Below are 16896 nucleotides of genomic sequence, written 5' to 3' on the forward strand. Positions count from 1 at the left end.
GGGAAATACAGGATCAGGTTCCTGCATGCCTCTGGTCACATTTTCCTCAACTGATCAATATATATAACCTTGTTTAATGTGTGCTAATGTTTATAAAGACATCTTTTTAAATATTGTTGTTTCATTAACATTGGACTCATGGCTAACAGCACTATAACTCACGCCTAAATGAAGTTTCTCTAACACATGTATATTCTCTGTAAGGTACATCACAGCCTTCTTGTGTGTAGAACACTACATAGCACTTCAATACCATGCTTGGGACCATCTTGGAGAAATCACCAACAAAAAGCAAAAAATGAAAAAATAAAAGTGGCATATGACAGCAAAAAGAATGACTGTTTACATTATGAAAGCTAAAACAAAAGGGCAGAGCATCACCTTGTTCAACAGCTGAAAATGTGTATACTGGGAACGTCCATGAATGATTGTGAAAGTGCCACCACTACTGATTTGGGGATTAAAAACAAATTTCAGCAGATAGACAAATTCACAAATATGCAATCTGTGAATAATGAGGAAATGACTAGATATCTCTATGAATATATGTGCATGCCTTTATGTGTGTGTGTATCTTCACTGATACATTTACACTGAAGTCCTAAGATTCCTTTGAAGGGGATCAGGATATGCCACGCCAAAATATGCCACTTTGAGGGAGTTCCCTGGTGGCCTAGTGCTTAGGATTCTGGGCTTCACTGCCGTGGCCCAGGTTCAATCCCTGGTTGGGGAACTGAGGGCCCACAATCCGCATGGTGTGGCCAAAAACAAAAACAAACAAAAAATCCAAAATATGCCACTTTGACATAAGAAATGTTTCAAGCTAAAGGAATTTGAGAAATGGCAGGAGCAGGAAGGACTCTCTGACCTCCCCCTTCTCCCCTGAAGCAGACCATAAGACCCTCATGTGACAGGTGCCCTCCCTATACCCAGAGGAAAGGAGCATCTTTATCTCTGAAGACGAAGAATCTGAATTTCCCCCAGTTTATCACCCTTAGCTTATACCCTCTTGTACTATCACATTTTCCCACAACTTTCCACTCTTCATCAAACCTAGTAGTAAAATGCTCAGGCTTAACAGTTTCTTCAAGCCTTCATTTCTTCTCAGGTCAGGTTAAACTTACATTAAATAAATTTACACACTTTTCTCATGTTAATCTGTCTTTGTCAGTTTAATTTTCAGGCCCAGACAGAGACCCTAAGAGGGCTGAGGAGAAGTTTTCCTCCCCTACACCTTCTTCTCTGACTTTTTAATCTCCCTTACATTCTCCTTTTCCCAGCTGCTCCTTGACCAATTTTCCTATCTCAGTTAATGCCCCAACAACTACCTAGTTATTCAGGACTAAAACTTAGTCTTGATTAGTTAATTTTTTGATTTTTTTAAGTTGAGTCTTGATTTTTCTACCCCCCCCTCAGCTGCCTATATCCCCAATCCATCACCAAGTCCTATCAGTTCTATCTCCACTACTGCCACCTTTGACCATGTCACTACCACTTCTTGTCCAAATTCATACAATAGCAACTCTCACACTATTTTACCTTTAGTACTTATACTATATCAAAATTGTCTTATTTATTTTTTCATTGCCCTTCCCCCTTCACGTAACCTTCATGAGAGCAAGAACCTTTTCAATTTGATTTACCACTGTAATTTCAGTATGCAGAATGCCAAGCAGACAGGAAGAGGTACTACAGGTACCTAAAATATCAAGCAATAGTAGGAAGGGAAAAAATATTAATTGAATGAATGAATGTAACCTTTTCAAACCTTCCACTTCTCTTTTCTTTTTTAGTTTTCCTTCCTTAATTTAACTCAATATGTAATTCCTGGATGGCCAAAATACTTGCCTTTCACTGTGGCATGTGCTGCCATAAGAAGGAGGAAACAGCTGTCACTGAAAATTGAATCAACATACGCTAATACAACTGATTTAATACATCTAATGCATATTTTAACTCATGTCATTTTTAAAATATTTCATCTCAATGCTCACTACTTCAAGTCCCAATGCACTACTTCAAGTCCCATTCCCTTGAATCAAAGAGTACACATAACTAATCTTCAGAAAATACTATCACTATTTGAGGACCAACTTTTTGAAACTCCTCTGAGTACATGCTTTTCAAAGTCATAAAAGAGAGGTGGTGGATATGAATGGCACACTGCATTCATTCTGGTACCTTTAGTTTTAAAATATGATGAGGCTATATATTATTCATGTCATAACTACCACCAACAAAAATTTGGGCCTTGTCACCTCTAATTTCAATGATTCTCTTGCAATTCCTCCATGACTTCCAAAGACAACTTTCTAATTAAAATCTTTGCCTTTTATTATATCAGACAATTACCTTTTCCTTGTTCTTATTTTAGATGCATATACAGTCAAATCCAATACAGTAGAAACTTTTAAAACTGTGGAACCAGAAATATCCCTTTTTAACGTCATTTCCCCCCATCAGCCTGGTAATTTTGAGCCAAGGTCACTATGAGGTAAGCTGACAGGTAATAAAAATAAATAATAAGATACAAAATCCTAATAAATTTGTAACTTTGGTAAAATATAATTACTTGATGCTTTTCTTAAGGGCTTTCTCCAGCTTCTTCACCTGTTGTTTATAAAGTCTTAATTCATGCTGTGTGGGCCTGTAGAAAATAAATCATGTTGAACGCACTTATTTTTATTTAATAAAACTATACTGTAAAGATATTTAATAATAAACAATAGTGTATACCCTGTTACTTGTCACAAATATGCTTAAAAATTCTTAAAATATTTCATGATTGCTGGGCTTCCCTGGTGGCACAGTGGTTAAGAATCCGCCTGCCAATGCAGGGGACATGGGTTCGAGCCCTGGTCCGGGAAGATCCCACATGCCACGGAGCAACTAAGCCCGTGCTCCACAACTACTGAGCCTGTGCTCTAGAGCCTGCGAGCCACAACTACTGAGCCCGCGTGCCACAACTACTGAAGCCCACGTGCAGCAATGAAGACCCAACACAACCAAAATAAATAAATTAATTAATTTAAAAAAATATTTCATGACTGCTAATGAGGTATTTATTGGCCACTGGGTTTCTTCTTCTGTGTATTCACTGTTCAAAACTTTCTACCCATTTTTATTGTTATTAATCTATTGCTTGTTTTTATAGTGAATTATCTCAAATGTAGAGACAAGAATAGAGGATAGTAAGACAAATAGTGCTGTGTCCACCCCTCAAGCTTTATCAAAGTTGAACAGTAATTTGTTTCAAATATTTTAACTAAAACATTATACATGTACTTAAAACTCCATGTGTGACCCTGATTACTGTCATTGCTCTCCTTCCCATACCACAGGTAACCACTATCCGAAATTCACTCTTCACTCTTCCCATGCATGTTTTATAAATTTTCACCTCATACTTATATAAATTTATGTAAACCATAAATTTACATATCATTATGTGGCAGGCTTTTAAACTTTATAGAAATGGTTTTTACTGTAGGTATCAGTCTCCTCTCCATTAAAGTATACGATTTACAAGAACAAGGTATTTGTTTTGCTTATTATATATTATCCCAGAACTTAAGACCGTGTATAACTTACAGTAGGTATTCAACAAATATTTGTTGAATAAAAAAGTCTCAACAGTGTGCATTCCTTATTACTCTCTGTTAACAGGTAGAGTGCCATCCTTTTGCGGTCGTATGCTGTACATAAATAAACCTTTCTGTTGTATGCCATTTAAAGTTTTTAATTCCCCCCTTCCCACAACACAGGCATATGATGAAGTAATAAGACATTCTAAAGTAATTTGGAAAAAAAAATTAAGTTATTTGGGAAAGGGAAACCTGCTGGCATAAGACTGAATCTATTCTGGGTTCCTACCCAGTTTTATCTTCTTCCTATTTTCTCACTTCCCTTGCCTATGTATGTGTTTTTGCTCTTTCCATGATATGAGAGACAAATGACTAAAATGAGTATGAGTATGAGGTCCCCAACATTAGTTTTAGAGTAAAGGTGACAGAATGATTTATTTAATATTCAAAATTCCAGTTTATGCTTAAATGGAAGTTAAATAAAAATGACTTAAGTTTCTCTCACCTGGTTTCCAAATCTTTTTGGAGATTCACCTTTTCACTTAAAAGTGCATCTATCTTAGATTTCGAGTCCTTGAGTTGATTCTGTAATGACTGCAACACATTTCATAAAAAAATAGTTAACTTTCCTGGGAGATTATTTAGATTATCATTTCACTTTATAAAAAAAGTATTTATCAGTCATATAGTCCCCATACCATTAGAAGGCCTTTATAAGTGGGTGAAGCACTCAGACTTCTGTAGTCTTCTTCTGACTGACTTTCATCTTCTCTATATTGCCTATGAAAAGATACATGCAGTGTTATTTATGAAAAATTTATCTTCAAAGAAAACAAATCTAGCTAACAAAAATTAAATCAATACAATAAGGGTTTGATAACCTAAACATGAACTAAAACTTAAGCCAAATTTCCTACTTATTCTCACAGAAAATGGTATTAGAACATACTACTTACTACCTAGTACTATAGTATATATTTGTTCACTAATGCCTTAATCAGAAGGTAAGATCCATGAAGACCAGAACTTTGTCTTGTTCACCATTGTATGTCACTGCCCAGAAGAATATGGGGCATAAGAGGTGGTGAAAAAACACTTGTTGAATGAATAAACAAACAAAGCATATTGTTTTTTCCGTCTAGTACTTTTAGGTCACCAAAAAATCTATATCAAAAAATGCAGGGACTTCCCTGGTGGCGCAGTGGTTGAGAATCTGCCTGCCAATGCAGGGGACACAGGTTTGAGCTCTGGCCTGGGAAGATCCCACATGCTGCGGAGCAACTAAGCCCGTGCGCCGCAACTATTGAGCCCGCGCTCTAGAGCCTGCGAGCCACAACTACTGAGCCCGTGAGCCACAACTACTGAGCCCGCGTGCCACAACTACTGAAGCCTGCATGCCTAGAGCCCAAGCTCTGCAACAAGAGAAGCCACCACAATGAGTAGCCCACAGACCGCAACGAAGAGTAGCCCCCACTCACTGCAACTAGAGAAAGCCCACGCACAGCAACTAAGACCCAGCAACAAAGACCCCATGCAGCCAAGAATAAATAAATAAATTTATTTTTTTTTAAAAATGCAGAGTATAAGTGGACAAGGCCACAGACTTAGTGGCCCCGATTCAAGTCTTGACATCACCATTAACCAGTTGTGTTATTTGGGTAGGTCAGTCTCTCAAAATTTGTTTTCTCATCTATAAAACAGAGATAGGGGCTTCCCTGGTGGCGCAGTGGTTGAGAATCTGCCTGCCAATGCAGGGGACACGGGTTCAAGCCCTGGTCTGGGAAGATCCCACATGCCGCAGAGCAACTAGGCCCGTGAGCCACAACTACTGAGCCTGCGCGTCTGGAGCCTGTGCTCCACAACAAGAGAGGCCGTGATAGTGAGAGGCCCGCGCACCGCGATGAAGAGTGGCCCCCGCTTGCCGCAACTAGAGAAAGCCCTCACACAGAAACGAAGACCCAACACGGCCAAAAATAAATTAATTAATTAATTTTAAAAAAAAAAAGATAATTTCTGTCACATCTACCTCACAGAACTGGTGTTAAAAGTAAAAAAGACATCAAAGCATTCCGTGAGCTATAAAGGACTAGAAAATCAGTATTAATGTTTTTAAAAATCCTGATACACTAACACAGGGCTGTCCAATACGGTAAACACTAGGTACACACGGGCAATGAGCGCCTGAAATACAGCTAATGCAACTGAAGAACTAGACTTTTAATTCCATTTCATTTTAATTAAAATTTAAAAACTGAAGCAGTGTAAAATATTCTTCTGTTAAACACGACTTTATTGTTTAGGACTACATACCACTACCATGCATCATGTTAAGGTATTAATGTTGTGGCCTAGTTGTGCACTGGGTGCGTGGGCGGTTTGTAGTACTAAATACAAACATACCACCAGTCTAGTCAGTATCAATGGATTGATTCAGTTAGAATGCTTTTTTTTCCTATATGCCAATATAACATGGTAAGGTGTTTGTTCTGATACTATATTTATGGTGATACCTATATAAATCATAATTTATAATTGATATAGTTATTATTTTAATTATAAGAACTAAACTTTTTTAGTTTAAAAAATAATTATGGACAGATTTTTAACAGAATCAAGTGGAGATGATAACATCTGAGACAGTACAATTGGAACGGTAAAGAAAAGAGACTGAAAGAACGTATGCCACAAATTTCCTAATGAATGCTACTATAATTTGCTGCAGAACAAAATGGAAAAGCTGCTGGTTCACGATACAAAAGAAAAAAGACAGATAAACTGAACTTCATCAAAATTAAAACATTCTTGAGCTTCAAAGGACACCATCAAGAGAAAAAAGAAAACCCACAAAATGGGATAAAATATTTGCAACTTGTATCCAGAATTAATAAAGAACTCTTACAATTCAACAATAAAAGACAAAAAAGTCAATTTAAAAATGGGCAAAGGATGTGAGTAGGCATTTCTCCAAAACAGATATGCAAACGGACAATAAGCATATAAAAAGACACTCATCATTAGTCCTTAGGGAAACACAAATCAAAACCACAATGAGATATCCCTTTAGGATATTCACAAAGTTGTGTCACCATCTCCACAATCAATATTAGAACATGTTCATCACCCCGCTGAGAAATACCATACCCATTATCAATCACTCCCCATCTCCCCTCTGCCCTGAGTCCCTATTCCACTACAATCCAATTCCTAGGCAACCACTCATCTACTTTCTGTCTTTATGGATTTGCATATTCTGGACATTTCATGTAAATGGAATTGTATATTTTGTGATGTTGGGTTGCAGCAGAGTAGGGGCTCAGGGCGGGGAGTGATTGCTAATGAGGTTTCTCAATGGGGTGATGAACATGTTCTAAAATTGACTGTGGAGATGATGACACACTTTGTGAATATCCTAAAATCACTGAATTGTATACTTTAAAATGGTGAATTTTATGGCATGTGAATTATATCTCAATAAAGCTGTTATTTTAAAAAGCTGTTATATAAAAAATCTTTTAGGATAATAAAGTAGGTAACGATAGGAAGCATTTCCAGCAAATACATAATGAATATATTAAGAAGTTTCCTCTCAACAGCCAAAAAAGAATGACTGTCACCGAAATCAAAATTAACCATACAACAAAAATTTTTTAAATAATTTTTTAGCAAAATCTGAGCTTATAATTTTGGCCACCTATAAAACATTTTGAAGTGTTGCACAAAAACAGAAACTGTCCTTACATGAAATAAATTATTTGTTATGGAAATTTTGTTGTAAAGTTATGAGAAAACAAAAGTTATTTTTATAAAAAAGTGAAAGATCTTCAATTAAGCCCATGAACAACTGCCTGGAGAATACAAGACCTTTCTTATAACATCAAAGATGAATTGATTTAATTTAAAAAATTGCAAATATGTTTCTTTATCTTTAGATGAATCATATCTCAATTAACACTTTGGGAATGTTCTGTCTCAGAGGACTTCCAGATTTACCAAGAAATGTTGACAATTTGAGGTCTTAAAAAAAAAAATCACACTTACGGTGTGTCTTTGAATTTTACATATCTGTCAAAGAAGAATTTCAGCTAGATATGAAAAAATCATTTTTTTCCACAATGGAAGTTGCTCTAGCTTTGTAACGTCAAAAATCCAGATTTACTGGAATGTTCAAAAGACTGATGTTTCTCATTGCTTTGTTATACTGTATAAACACATATTATAAATGTGCTCAGTTTTCTGAAGCAGACTATGACAGTGTCATGAATATAGTTGTTAAAATTATACAGCACCTGTGTAAATGCTATACCAGTTTGCAGAACCACTGAAACAAATAGAAAACAATGACTTTAACAATCTTGTGTATTTTGCCAATGATAATTGGTTGAGTCATGGAAGAGTTATAAAGACTAACTGTACTGTTAACATGAATTCAATATTTTCTTGAAACAAACAAACAAAATGCTTGCCAAATGCTCAATAACCAAACACAAAAATGGTAGTGTGGTTTATATTTTCTCACCAATATCACTCTACATGTGAGTAAGCTAAATTTGAAGCTCCACAACTACAGAGCTCATGCACTCTGGAGCCCATGCGCCACAACTAGAGAGAAGCTCATGCACCACAAGGAAAGATCCCACATGCTGCAACTAAGACCCGACGCAGCCAAAAATAAATAAATAAATAAATATTTAAAAATAAAATAAAATAAAAATATATTTGAAGCTCCAAAGAAAGGAAAGCCATATTTGTGACAAGCTAATAGGTTATGAGAATTTACACTGAAATGAAAACTTTTCATAACACAAATCAATATTGACTTTACACACATTTTCTAATATTACGGTAGAAGATTTTAGTTTTAATCCACAGTGCATACAAATTGGCTGTAAAAATGACAAGAAAACTTTGAAGAACTTTTTGTTGCTATTGATTGATTTAGAGATGCTTTTCAATTCTGCAGTACCCTTCTGAATTAAATAGAAGAGTTAGTGAATTTAAGGTGGGTATAGTTTTCAAGCAGATATACCTTTAATTCAGTCAAACCAATTATTCTAAAAAAGATGAGCCAGTTTTGTAAATGTGGATGTAAATATTAAAGGAAAGAAGTTTTCTGTACTTGATTCAGGTGCTAGAAAACTTTTAGGTATGTATAGAACAATTTGAGTATATAAGTCTATTTCTGAACTAGGCTTTGTGAAATCTAAATACAGGTCAAGTATTTCTGATGAAAATTTATTATCTGAATTGAGGTGTGCTGTAAGTTAAATACATACCATATTTCAATGACTTAGAATGAAAAAAAGAGTGTGAAATATCTAATAATGTTATTGATTACATGTTGAAATGATAATATTTTGGATATTAAATAAAATACATTAAAATGTATTTCATTGGTTTCTTTTTACTTTTTAACTTGGCTACATGAAAATGCAAAATTATATATGTGGCTTGCCTTACATTTCTATTCGAGACAGCTGTACTAATATATCCCTCAGACCTTCTTCTAAAACACATGCTAGCCTTGAACAAATGACCATTTTAGGAAAGATGACTAAAATAAGGATGACTGAGTAGCCTCTATATAACAAGTACTAAGATAGATGTTTTATACAAACTATTTCACATTTAACAGGTGAGGAGTTTGAGTAGTTATTTAACTTGCTCAAAGCCACTCAAATAGTTAGTAGTAGTAGTGAGATTCAAATTGAAATGTCTGGCCCCAAAACCTATGCACTCACATCATTCCCTATATATACTCTCAAATACCTGCCACTATGGCTACACTTGTTCTCAAGAGAAACCTAATATAAGAATATAGTAGAGGAGACCAATTTTAAATGTATGCAGACCTAAAGGGAAATGAGTTTCAGTAAAGAATCCTCACTTTCTTTTCCTGTAGTTCTTTATTTAGCATTGACAGATTTTGTGGTTTTCTTGAAGTAAAAACATAATTCTAAGCATCCACAAACTCTCATTTGGACATGGGATCCCCACAAATTCCTCCCACCCTTTCTCCAATGGCCTCCAGAAGCCTCAGGAGGGACCCAGTGTTGAAGATCATGCTCCTTAGGCATGGAGAGAAAGAGCAAAACTAGAGAAATCCTGTGTTTTATTTTCTTGCCTAATCCAAATCATGTTCAGTCAGAGGTTAACCTCAAAACCACCGGCTTCCATTTCCCAAGACCGCTTTAAAAGTTTCTATCTAAAAAGAAGGATGGAATTAGACAAGGGGACTTCACTTTACTAATTCATTATAGAACTATTTTCCCTGGGGTAACTTTCCAAATATCTCTGACATCTCAGAAGAAACTCAATCTGAGGCCTGTAGGTTTTATTCCTACGTTACTTTCCTTGGCTCTTTAATCTATCTACCAAGCCAGGGAAATACTAATAAAAAAAGCTAGCAATATATTCCATGTAATCTACAGTGATATATTAATCTATATTACCATATAGTGATATAGTAATCTACAGTGATATATATTTCTGGGTAAAGAAAAGTAGGTAGGGGCTTCCCTGGTGGCACAGTGGTTAAGAATCCGCCTGCCAATGCAGGGGACACAGGTTCGAGCCCTGGTCCAGGAAGATCCCACATGCTGCAGAGCAACTAAGCCCGTGCACCACAACTACTGAGCCTGCGCTCTAGAGCCCACGTGCCACAACTACCGAAGCCCGCACACCTAGAGCCCGTGCTCCACAACAAGAGAAGCCACCGCAACGAGAAGTCCGCACACCGCAATGAAGAGTAGCCCCCGCTCGCCACAACTAGAGAAAGCCTGCGCGCAGCAACGAAGACCCAATGCAGCCAAAATTAAATAAATATTAATTAATTTTTTTTAAAAAGTAGGTAAAGTAACATAGCTGAGAGCTTATCATTTTAAAATTTACTTTTCCTGTTTCAGAGGTTATACCAGGTTTGCAGTTTTCTAAGATTTCCAACTGCTTAACACTTGATTCAAATATCTGCTGCCTTGATTGCAGCTTCCTCTGCTTTCCCTGAGTTTTCTCATGTATGGAGGCGGAAAGGAATACCAGTCCATAGTATTCAGAAACCGCCTCTCACGAGCTCTCTGGAGGCCTTCTCAAGGCTGCGCCCTAAAATGAGGGTCCAGGTGGTGTGCCACAGGTGTGCCGTGCAAAGGAAACGCAAATGTGCCAAGACATTCATCCCTCTCAGCCCTCAGGACAACTGGCCAGACCCCAGTGCGGCACACAAGCATCACTTTCCGTGTTTCATGATGAGAAAAACTGTGGACAACGCTGCCTTTAAAAAATGGGTGCTAAACAGAGGGCTTCTACCTCTGCAAGAGGCCCATGTCTCATCTGTCTTCTTCCTTTGGTCTTGCTCCCCTAGCTCTACAGGTGTATACGTCCTCCTCCTCTGCTTCCTGTTTATCCCACTTAGGCCTCCAAATCATAGCCCATCTTCCTTCATTTTCTCTTCTCTTTCACCTTCTTTTTTAAGTGATATAATTAATATAAATAATTATATTGATTATTAATATAATATATATAATATCAATATAAATATTATATAAATAATCAAATGGATCTCAAAATCCACCTTGAAGTTGCTACAATCTATCAAGTTAGTATTTACTCTTAGAAAAGAGACTGATAAACGTTGTTCAGTCAATGAACTATGAAAAACTCTCCTCAGGGCAGACTCTTCATCACTGCAAAGTATAAGTGACTTCTAATTTTCCACCCGTGAGAACATTATGTATAATGCAGCCCCTGTTTTCTTCCTGTATCCTTCTCCCTTAATGAGAGACATTCAATCCAAGTATCTGACCTGAGTGTAGTTTGTACCAGCCAAAGTATTATATTTCACTTCAGCTAGACCAGTGATGATAGGATTGCTAAGCAAAAAAGTAATTCCTTTCCTCCAAGGTCCTCATTCCTCAATCCCAGATTTTCACTACAAATTCATGACAACCAGATTCAACACCACCACCCCCAATGGCTCAATCCTTTTATTATTTTTAGTCAGAGAATGCCAGTTTGCACAACTTCAGAGGCAACCTCTCATACCACATTCTACACAAGACATTTCAATGATGGCTATACTAAATCTTCTCTACTCTTACTACAAATCCCAAATGTTCTCTCTTCATCATCTAGATCAGTGGTCAGCAAACTGTTGCCTGTGGGCTACATCTAGCAGGCTTTTTTAAATTAATGTTTTATGGAACACAGCCATGCCAATTCATTTACTTATTGTCTATGGCTCATTTCATGATACAACAGCAGAGTTGAGTAGTTGTGAGAGACTATATAGACTAAAATGCCTAAATACATACGGTCTGGCCCTTTACAGAAAAAAAGTCAACCAACTCCTGAATCCAGATTACAATTTACTAAAGATATAGAGCAAAGGTTTCAAATAATATTCAGTCTGGACCATATAGTATGTTGCAGAGCACTGAGTTTTAGTTGCAAACATTAAAAATCTGATTTCATTTATAAACCTAACATTCTAACTTCTCAAAAAGCAGATTTAGCCACAGTGGGCTCACATTCCTGCATGGCATCAACTGGCCGGAGTGTACAGTTTAACTGCCCCCTTAAGACAGATGGTACACAGCTCTCCAATTTGCCACAGTTCCCACCTAACCTGCTTTACTCATTTTCATTATTTTCCTGATTCTGTGAGCCTAACAGTTTACAACCTCTCAAATGAAATTCTTCATTTGCCTTCTCTTTACTCTTACATACTATGATTGTTCATTTTAGGCTAGGCTATGGTGCCCTGCTACTTGGTCAAACACCAGTTTAGATATGGTCATAAGGTATGCTTTAGATGTGATATTTAAATCAATAGACTTTGAATAAAGCAGATTACCCTTCATAATGTGGGTGGGCCTTGAGCAATTAGTTAAAGACCTTAAGAGCAAAGACTGAAATCTCCAAGAAGGGAGGTATTCTGCCTTCAGGTTGCCTTCAGCCTCAACACTGCAACGTCAACTCTTCCCTGGGTCTCCGGCCTGCATGCCGGCCTCACAGATTTCAGACTTGCCAGCTTCACAATCACATGAACCAACTACTTTAAAATAAATCTCTCTCTGCATATAAATGTACATTCTATTGGTTCTGTTTCTCTCTAGAACCCTGACTAATACACATACCTACAACCCCATCACCCAGCTTTTCTGTATCAAAGGAAAAAGTGCCTCCCTTCTTTCCAAGGCAAATGATGTCTTTTTGTTCATTTATAGCTTACTCTTGGTCCTGTATGAAGTCCAGCCAAACTGGCTTATAGTACCATAAAAAAGTCTACTCTCTTACATCTATGAACTTTTCCTCAAAGCATATAAGCAGTGGTTTTTTTTGCCTTTCTACTTTCCCAAATTTTACTTATTCTTCAACCTCAAGCACAACCCCCATCTGCTTTGTAATGGCTTCCCTGGTTACTCCATCTAAAACAAATTTGTTCCTGTTATCAACTCCTGTATTAGTTACTGTCTGTACAGTTTTTAGTAATTACTCTATTGTGACATTATGTCTTAGTGTCTTTTAAGTCTCATATTATTTTTAACTATTAATGTGTTTATATTTAATCTCCCTTACTAGATTGCAAACTCCTGGAAGGTAAGAACTGTGTTCAAAACGTTGTCCTAGGGACTTCCCTGGTGGTCCAGTGGTAAAGAATCCGCCTTCTAATGCAGGGGATGCGGGTTCGATCCCTGGTGGGGGAACTAAGATCCCACATGCCGCGGGGCAGCTAAGTCCGCGTGCCTCAACTAGAGAGCCCAGGTACTCTGCAGCCCACGTGATACAACTAAAGACAGAAAAAAACCCAGCACGCCACAACTAGAGAGAAGCCCACGTGCCTCAACGAAGAGCCTGTGGGCCGCAAAAAAAAAAAAAAAAAGACCCCGCATGCTGCAAGGAAGAGCTGATGCAGCCAAGATAAACAAACAAATAAATAAAATGTTGTCTTATCTCTAGAATCAATCTAACACCATGCCTACCATCTAAACGACACAGTTTCATTTGAAAATCAGAAGGTCCCTGAAGTTATTTGGTATAATACTACTTTCTGAATAGAACAAAGAAAGGAGTTGCTCTATCATTAGTTGTTCTTTTCTCATCTTCCCTTCCTTCCTTTTTCACTTCTTTCTTCCCTTCTTCCCTGCATCCTGCTCTTTTTTAAGAGTCCCCAAGGTGCTAGAAGGAATCAGCAACCAGCACAGCTCTGCCATCAGTCTTCCTGAGTTTCTGGAGTCAGTACTCTTGGGACAAGAATACTAGACAGGACTTCCCTGGTGGAGCAGTGGTTGAGAATCCGCCTGCCAATGCAGGGGACACGGGTTTGAGCCCTGGTCTGGGAAGATCCCACATGCCGTGGAGCAACTAAGCCCGTGCGCCACAGCTACTGAGCCTGCGCTCTAGAGCCCGCGAGCCACAACTACTGAGCCCGCGTGCTGCAACTACTGAAGCCCACGTGCCTAGAGCCGGTGCTCTGCAACAAGACAAGCCACAGCAATGAGAAGCCCGCGCACCACAACGAAGAGTAGCCCCCCGATCGCCACAACTAGAGAAAGCCCATGTGCAGCAACGAAGACCCAATGGAGCCAAAAATAAAATAAAATAATAAATTAAAAAAAAAAGAATACTAGACAATGTATGCTTAATGAAAGCAGAGAACTTATCTGCTTTATTCTAGTTTATCTATTTTATCTGTTCAGTAACAAAAACAGAACTTGGCAGAAAGTAGGTGCTCAAATATTTGTTAAAAGAACTGTTCCATTTATAAACAATGAAACAGAATAGCCACCGTTTTAATGACTTTATATTAAAGCACTTTAGATTATTTGGCCTTAGATATCATTCAGCTATTTTTGGTTAGTCAAAGACCATTATTTTTAAACTTTACCCTTATTTCTTTAATCAGATGTGACAACTATGTTTTACTCTATATACTTGATTTTTCACTATGACATTTTATCTTTATCTCATATAAATCTGCATACTAATTAGGCTGTACTTTGGCAGGCAGCTAATCCAATCCTACACACGTTGTGGATACACTCAGTAACTATCTAGTGGTTAGATGACATCAGTAGAACAAATTATAATACTTCAACAAAAGAAAAATACTATTTCTTCTGTGACCGATACTTTGGTGATATTAAATATACATATTTTAATATAAATGCAACAATATATTTTAACATAAGTGGTAAAGTACAGTCTTGAAGATCTTTATAAAAAAAGAAATTTGGGGACTTCACTGGTGGCGCAGTGGTTAAAGAATCTGCCTGCCAATGCAGGGAACACAGGTTCAAGCCCTGGTCCGTGAAGATCCCACATGCCACGGAGCAACTAAGCCCGTGTGCCACAACTGCTGAGCCTGCGCTCTAGAGTCCGTGAGCCACAACTACTGAGCCCACGCACCACAACTGCTGAAGCCCGCGCGCCTACAGCCCGTGCTCCACAACAAGAGAAGCCACCGCAATGAGAAGCCCACGCACCACAACAAAGAGTAGCCCCCGCTCACCACAACTAGAGAAAGCCTGCGTATAGCAACGAAGACCCAATGCAGCCAAAAATAATAAACAAATAAAATTAAATAAAATTAAAAAAAAAAAAAAAAAAGAAATTTGTAGTTAAACATATTAGGTAAATTATACATATATCAGGTAGATTTCCAGAGCATATTTGTTTCAAAAGTCCATAGAAACTTTTGTAGTAATTCATGACTAGATAATAACTTTAAAAATTGTAATACCGGACTAGTCGTACCTTTGTTTATGAAATTTTCTAATTTTAGATTCATAGTAATCAATTAGGCAAAGCAACCTAGAAAACAGATAAGTTGAGTTATTTTCAAATGTGGTATTGGAACATTTACTATTCTCTCTATACAATTGCAAATTACAGTGATAAACATACAGGTTATCTGCAAATTCATAAAAAATTTAAGTGATTTTTTGCCAGCCATATATTTTAATTTTAATGTATATATTTTTAAATAACCACAGACATTAAATCTCAAATTATTAAATGCATATTGTCCAAACAGTTCTACCTCTAGCAATCACTCCCACAGAAATATGTGCCTAAGGCTGTAACTCAAGATGAACAAAGTTGCTCGATGCACCATTATTTATGAGTGAAAACTCAGATACAATCTAAATACTCGCCAACAAGGGAAAAGTTAAATAAGTAATGGCACATCCACATTATAGAAAATGATGAGGCATGAGAAGAGACAATGTAAATGTGTACATCCTAATGAGAAGTGATAACGGAAAAAAATGTTGCATAGCCAAATGTATAATATTACTCTATTTTTATAAGAAAACAGTTGTAAATGAATCTGTATATGTATTGAAAATGAACTCTATGGGTTCTTAACTGAGGGATAATACCACAACTAGGGGACAGTGTTGGTTGTCACACTGAATAGTTGGGGAGGGGGCAACGATGCTTAAAAGTTCATCAGTGAACATGATGAATGCTCATCATGCCCTACACAATGAAGAATGGTCCCACCCAAAAGCCAACAGCAGTATTGCTGTGAAACACTAGGAAGGACAAAAACCAAACTGTTAAAAGTGATATCTCTGGGATGTGGAAATTAGGAGGGTAAGCAGGTCTATAACATTTTACTTTACATACTTTTGTATTGTTTGAATTTCTAAAAGCACATATTGCTTTTGTAATTCAAAAAATCCTCAAAGAAAAATAAAATAACACTATACTTTCACATATTATTCTTCTCAAAGCAAGAATGTATAGTATTTCACTCCTATCTTGAGAAACTTACCCATCTCCTTTTTTTCAGTGCTAATTCAACCAACTGTGCTTTTAATATCATAACTTTCTGGATTATTCTTTCTCTTCAACTTTCCCCATCCCAACACGTACCAGCTTTCATATTATCCTGCAAATATGCTTTAATTTCCTTTATACACTTCACAAGCCCTCTCACCCCTTCCTTCCCCCATGCTACCATTCCATGTCTATCTTTTTCCTTCATAGCAAACATCATTCATCCTGAATGACTGTTACCTCTACCTTCAATAAACTTTTAAAGAGGACTTATTATGTGTCAAACCAGGAATTCCGAGCAAATAAGACAGTGGGAAGGCAAACACAAACCAATGAGGTGGCATGTAACACTTCTTACCACCCTCTCCTTCTTCAAACACTCTTGTTCCTTGGTTAATCTGACACCCAAACATAACTCCTCTTCTGTCTCTTCTTTCTCTCTCTAAATTTTAAAGTTCTCTGGAGTTCAGCCTTTCTAACTGTAGGCCTGATATCTCTCTGTGGCTGACAGAAAGTGCCTAAGTACATGTTC

At 37.2% G+C, this 16896-nt stretch overlaps 1 protein-coding gene across 7 annotated transcripts in view; it reads right to left on the minus strand.

Annotated features, from left to right (window-relative positions):
* The window catches only part of CEP70 (centrosomal protein 70), an 81210-nt gene that overhangs the window by 30342 nt on the left and 33972 nt on the right, over positions 1–16896 (minus strand). For 5 of the 7 annotated variants that reach the window (XM_007170324.3, XM_057545280.1, XM_007170322.2 and 2 more), the window contains 4 exons: positions 15333–15389; positions 4283–4364; positions 4090–4178; positions 2573–2647 (listed from right to left, as the gene is read on the minus strand). In XM_007170324.3, the coding sequence (XP_007170386.1) occupies positions 2573–2647; positions 4090–4178; positions 4283–4364; positions 15333–15389 (303 nt within the window). The remainder of the gene's footprint in view (positions 1–2572; positions 2648–4089; positions 4179–4282; positions 4365–15332; positions 15390–16896) is intronic. The other 2 variants (XM_007170325.2, XM_007170326.2) reach the window with 2 other exon arrangements.

The sequence above is a fragment of the Balaenoptera acutorostrata genome, chromosome 4 (assembly GCF_949987535.1).
Source record: "Balaenoptera acutorostrata chromosome 4, mBalAcu1.1, whole genome shotgun sequence".
Classification (NCBI taxonomy): Eukaryota; Metazoa; Chordata; class Mammalia; order Artiodactyla; family Balaenopteridae; genus Balaenoptera; species Balaenoptera acutorostrata.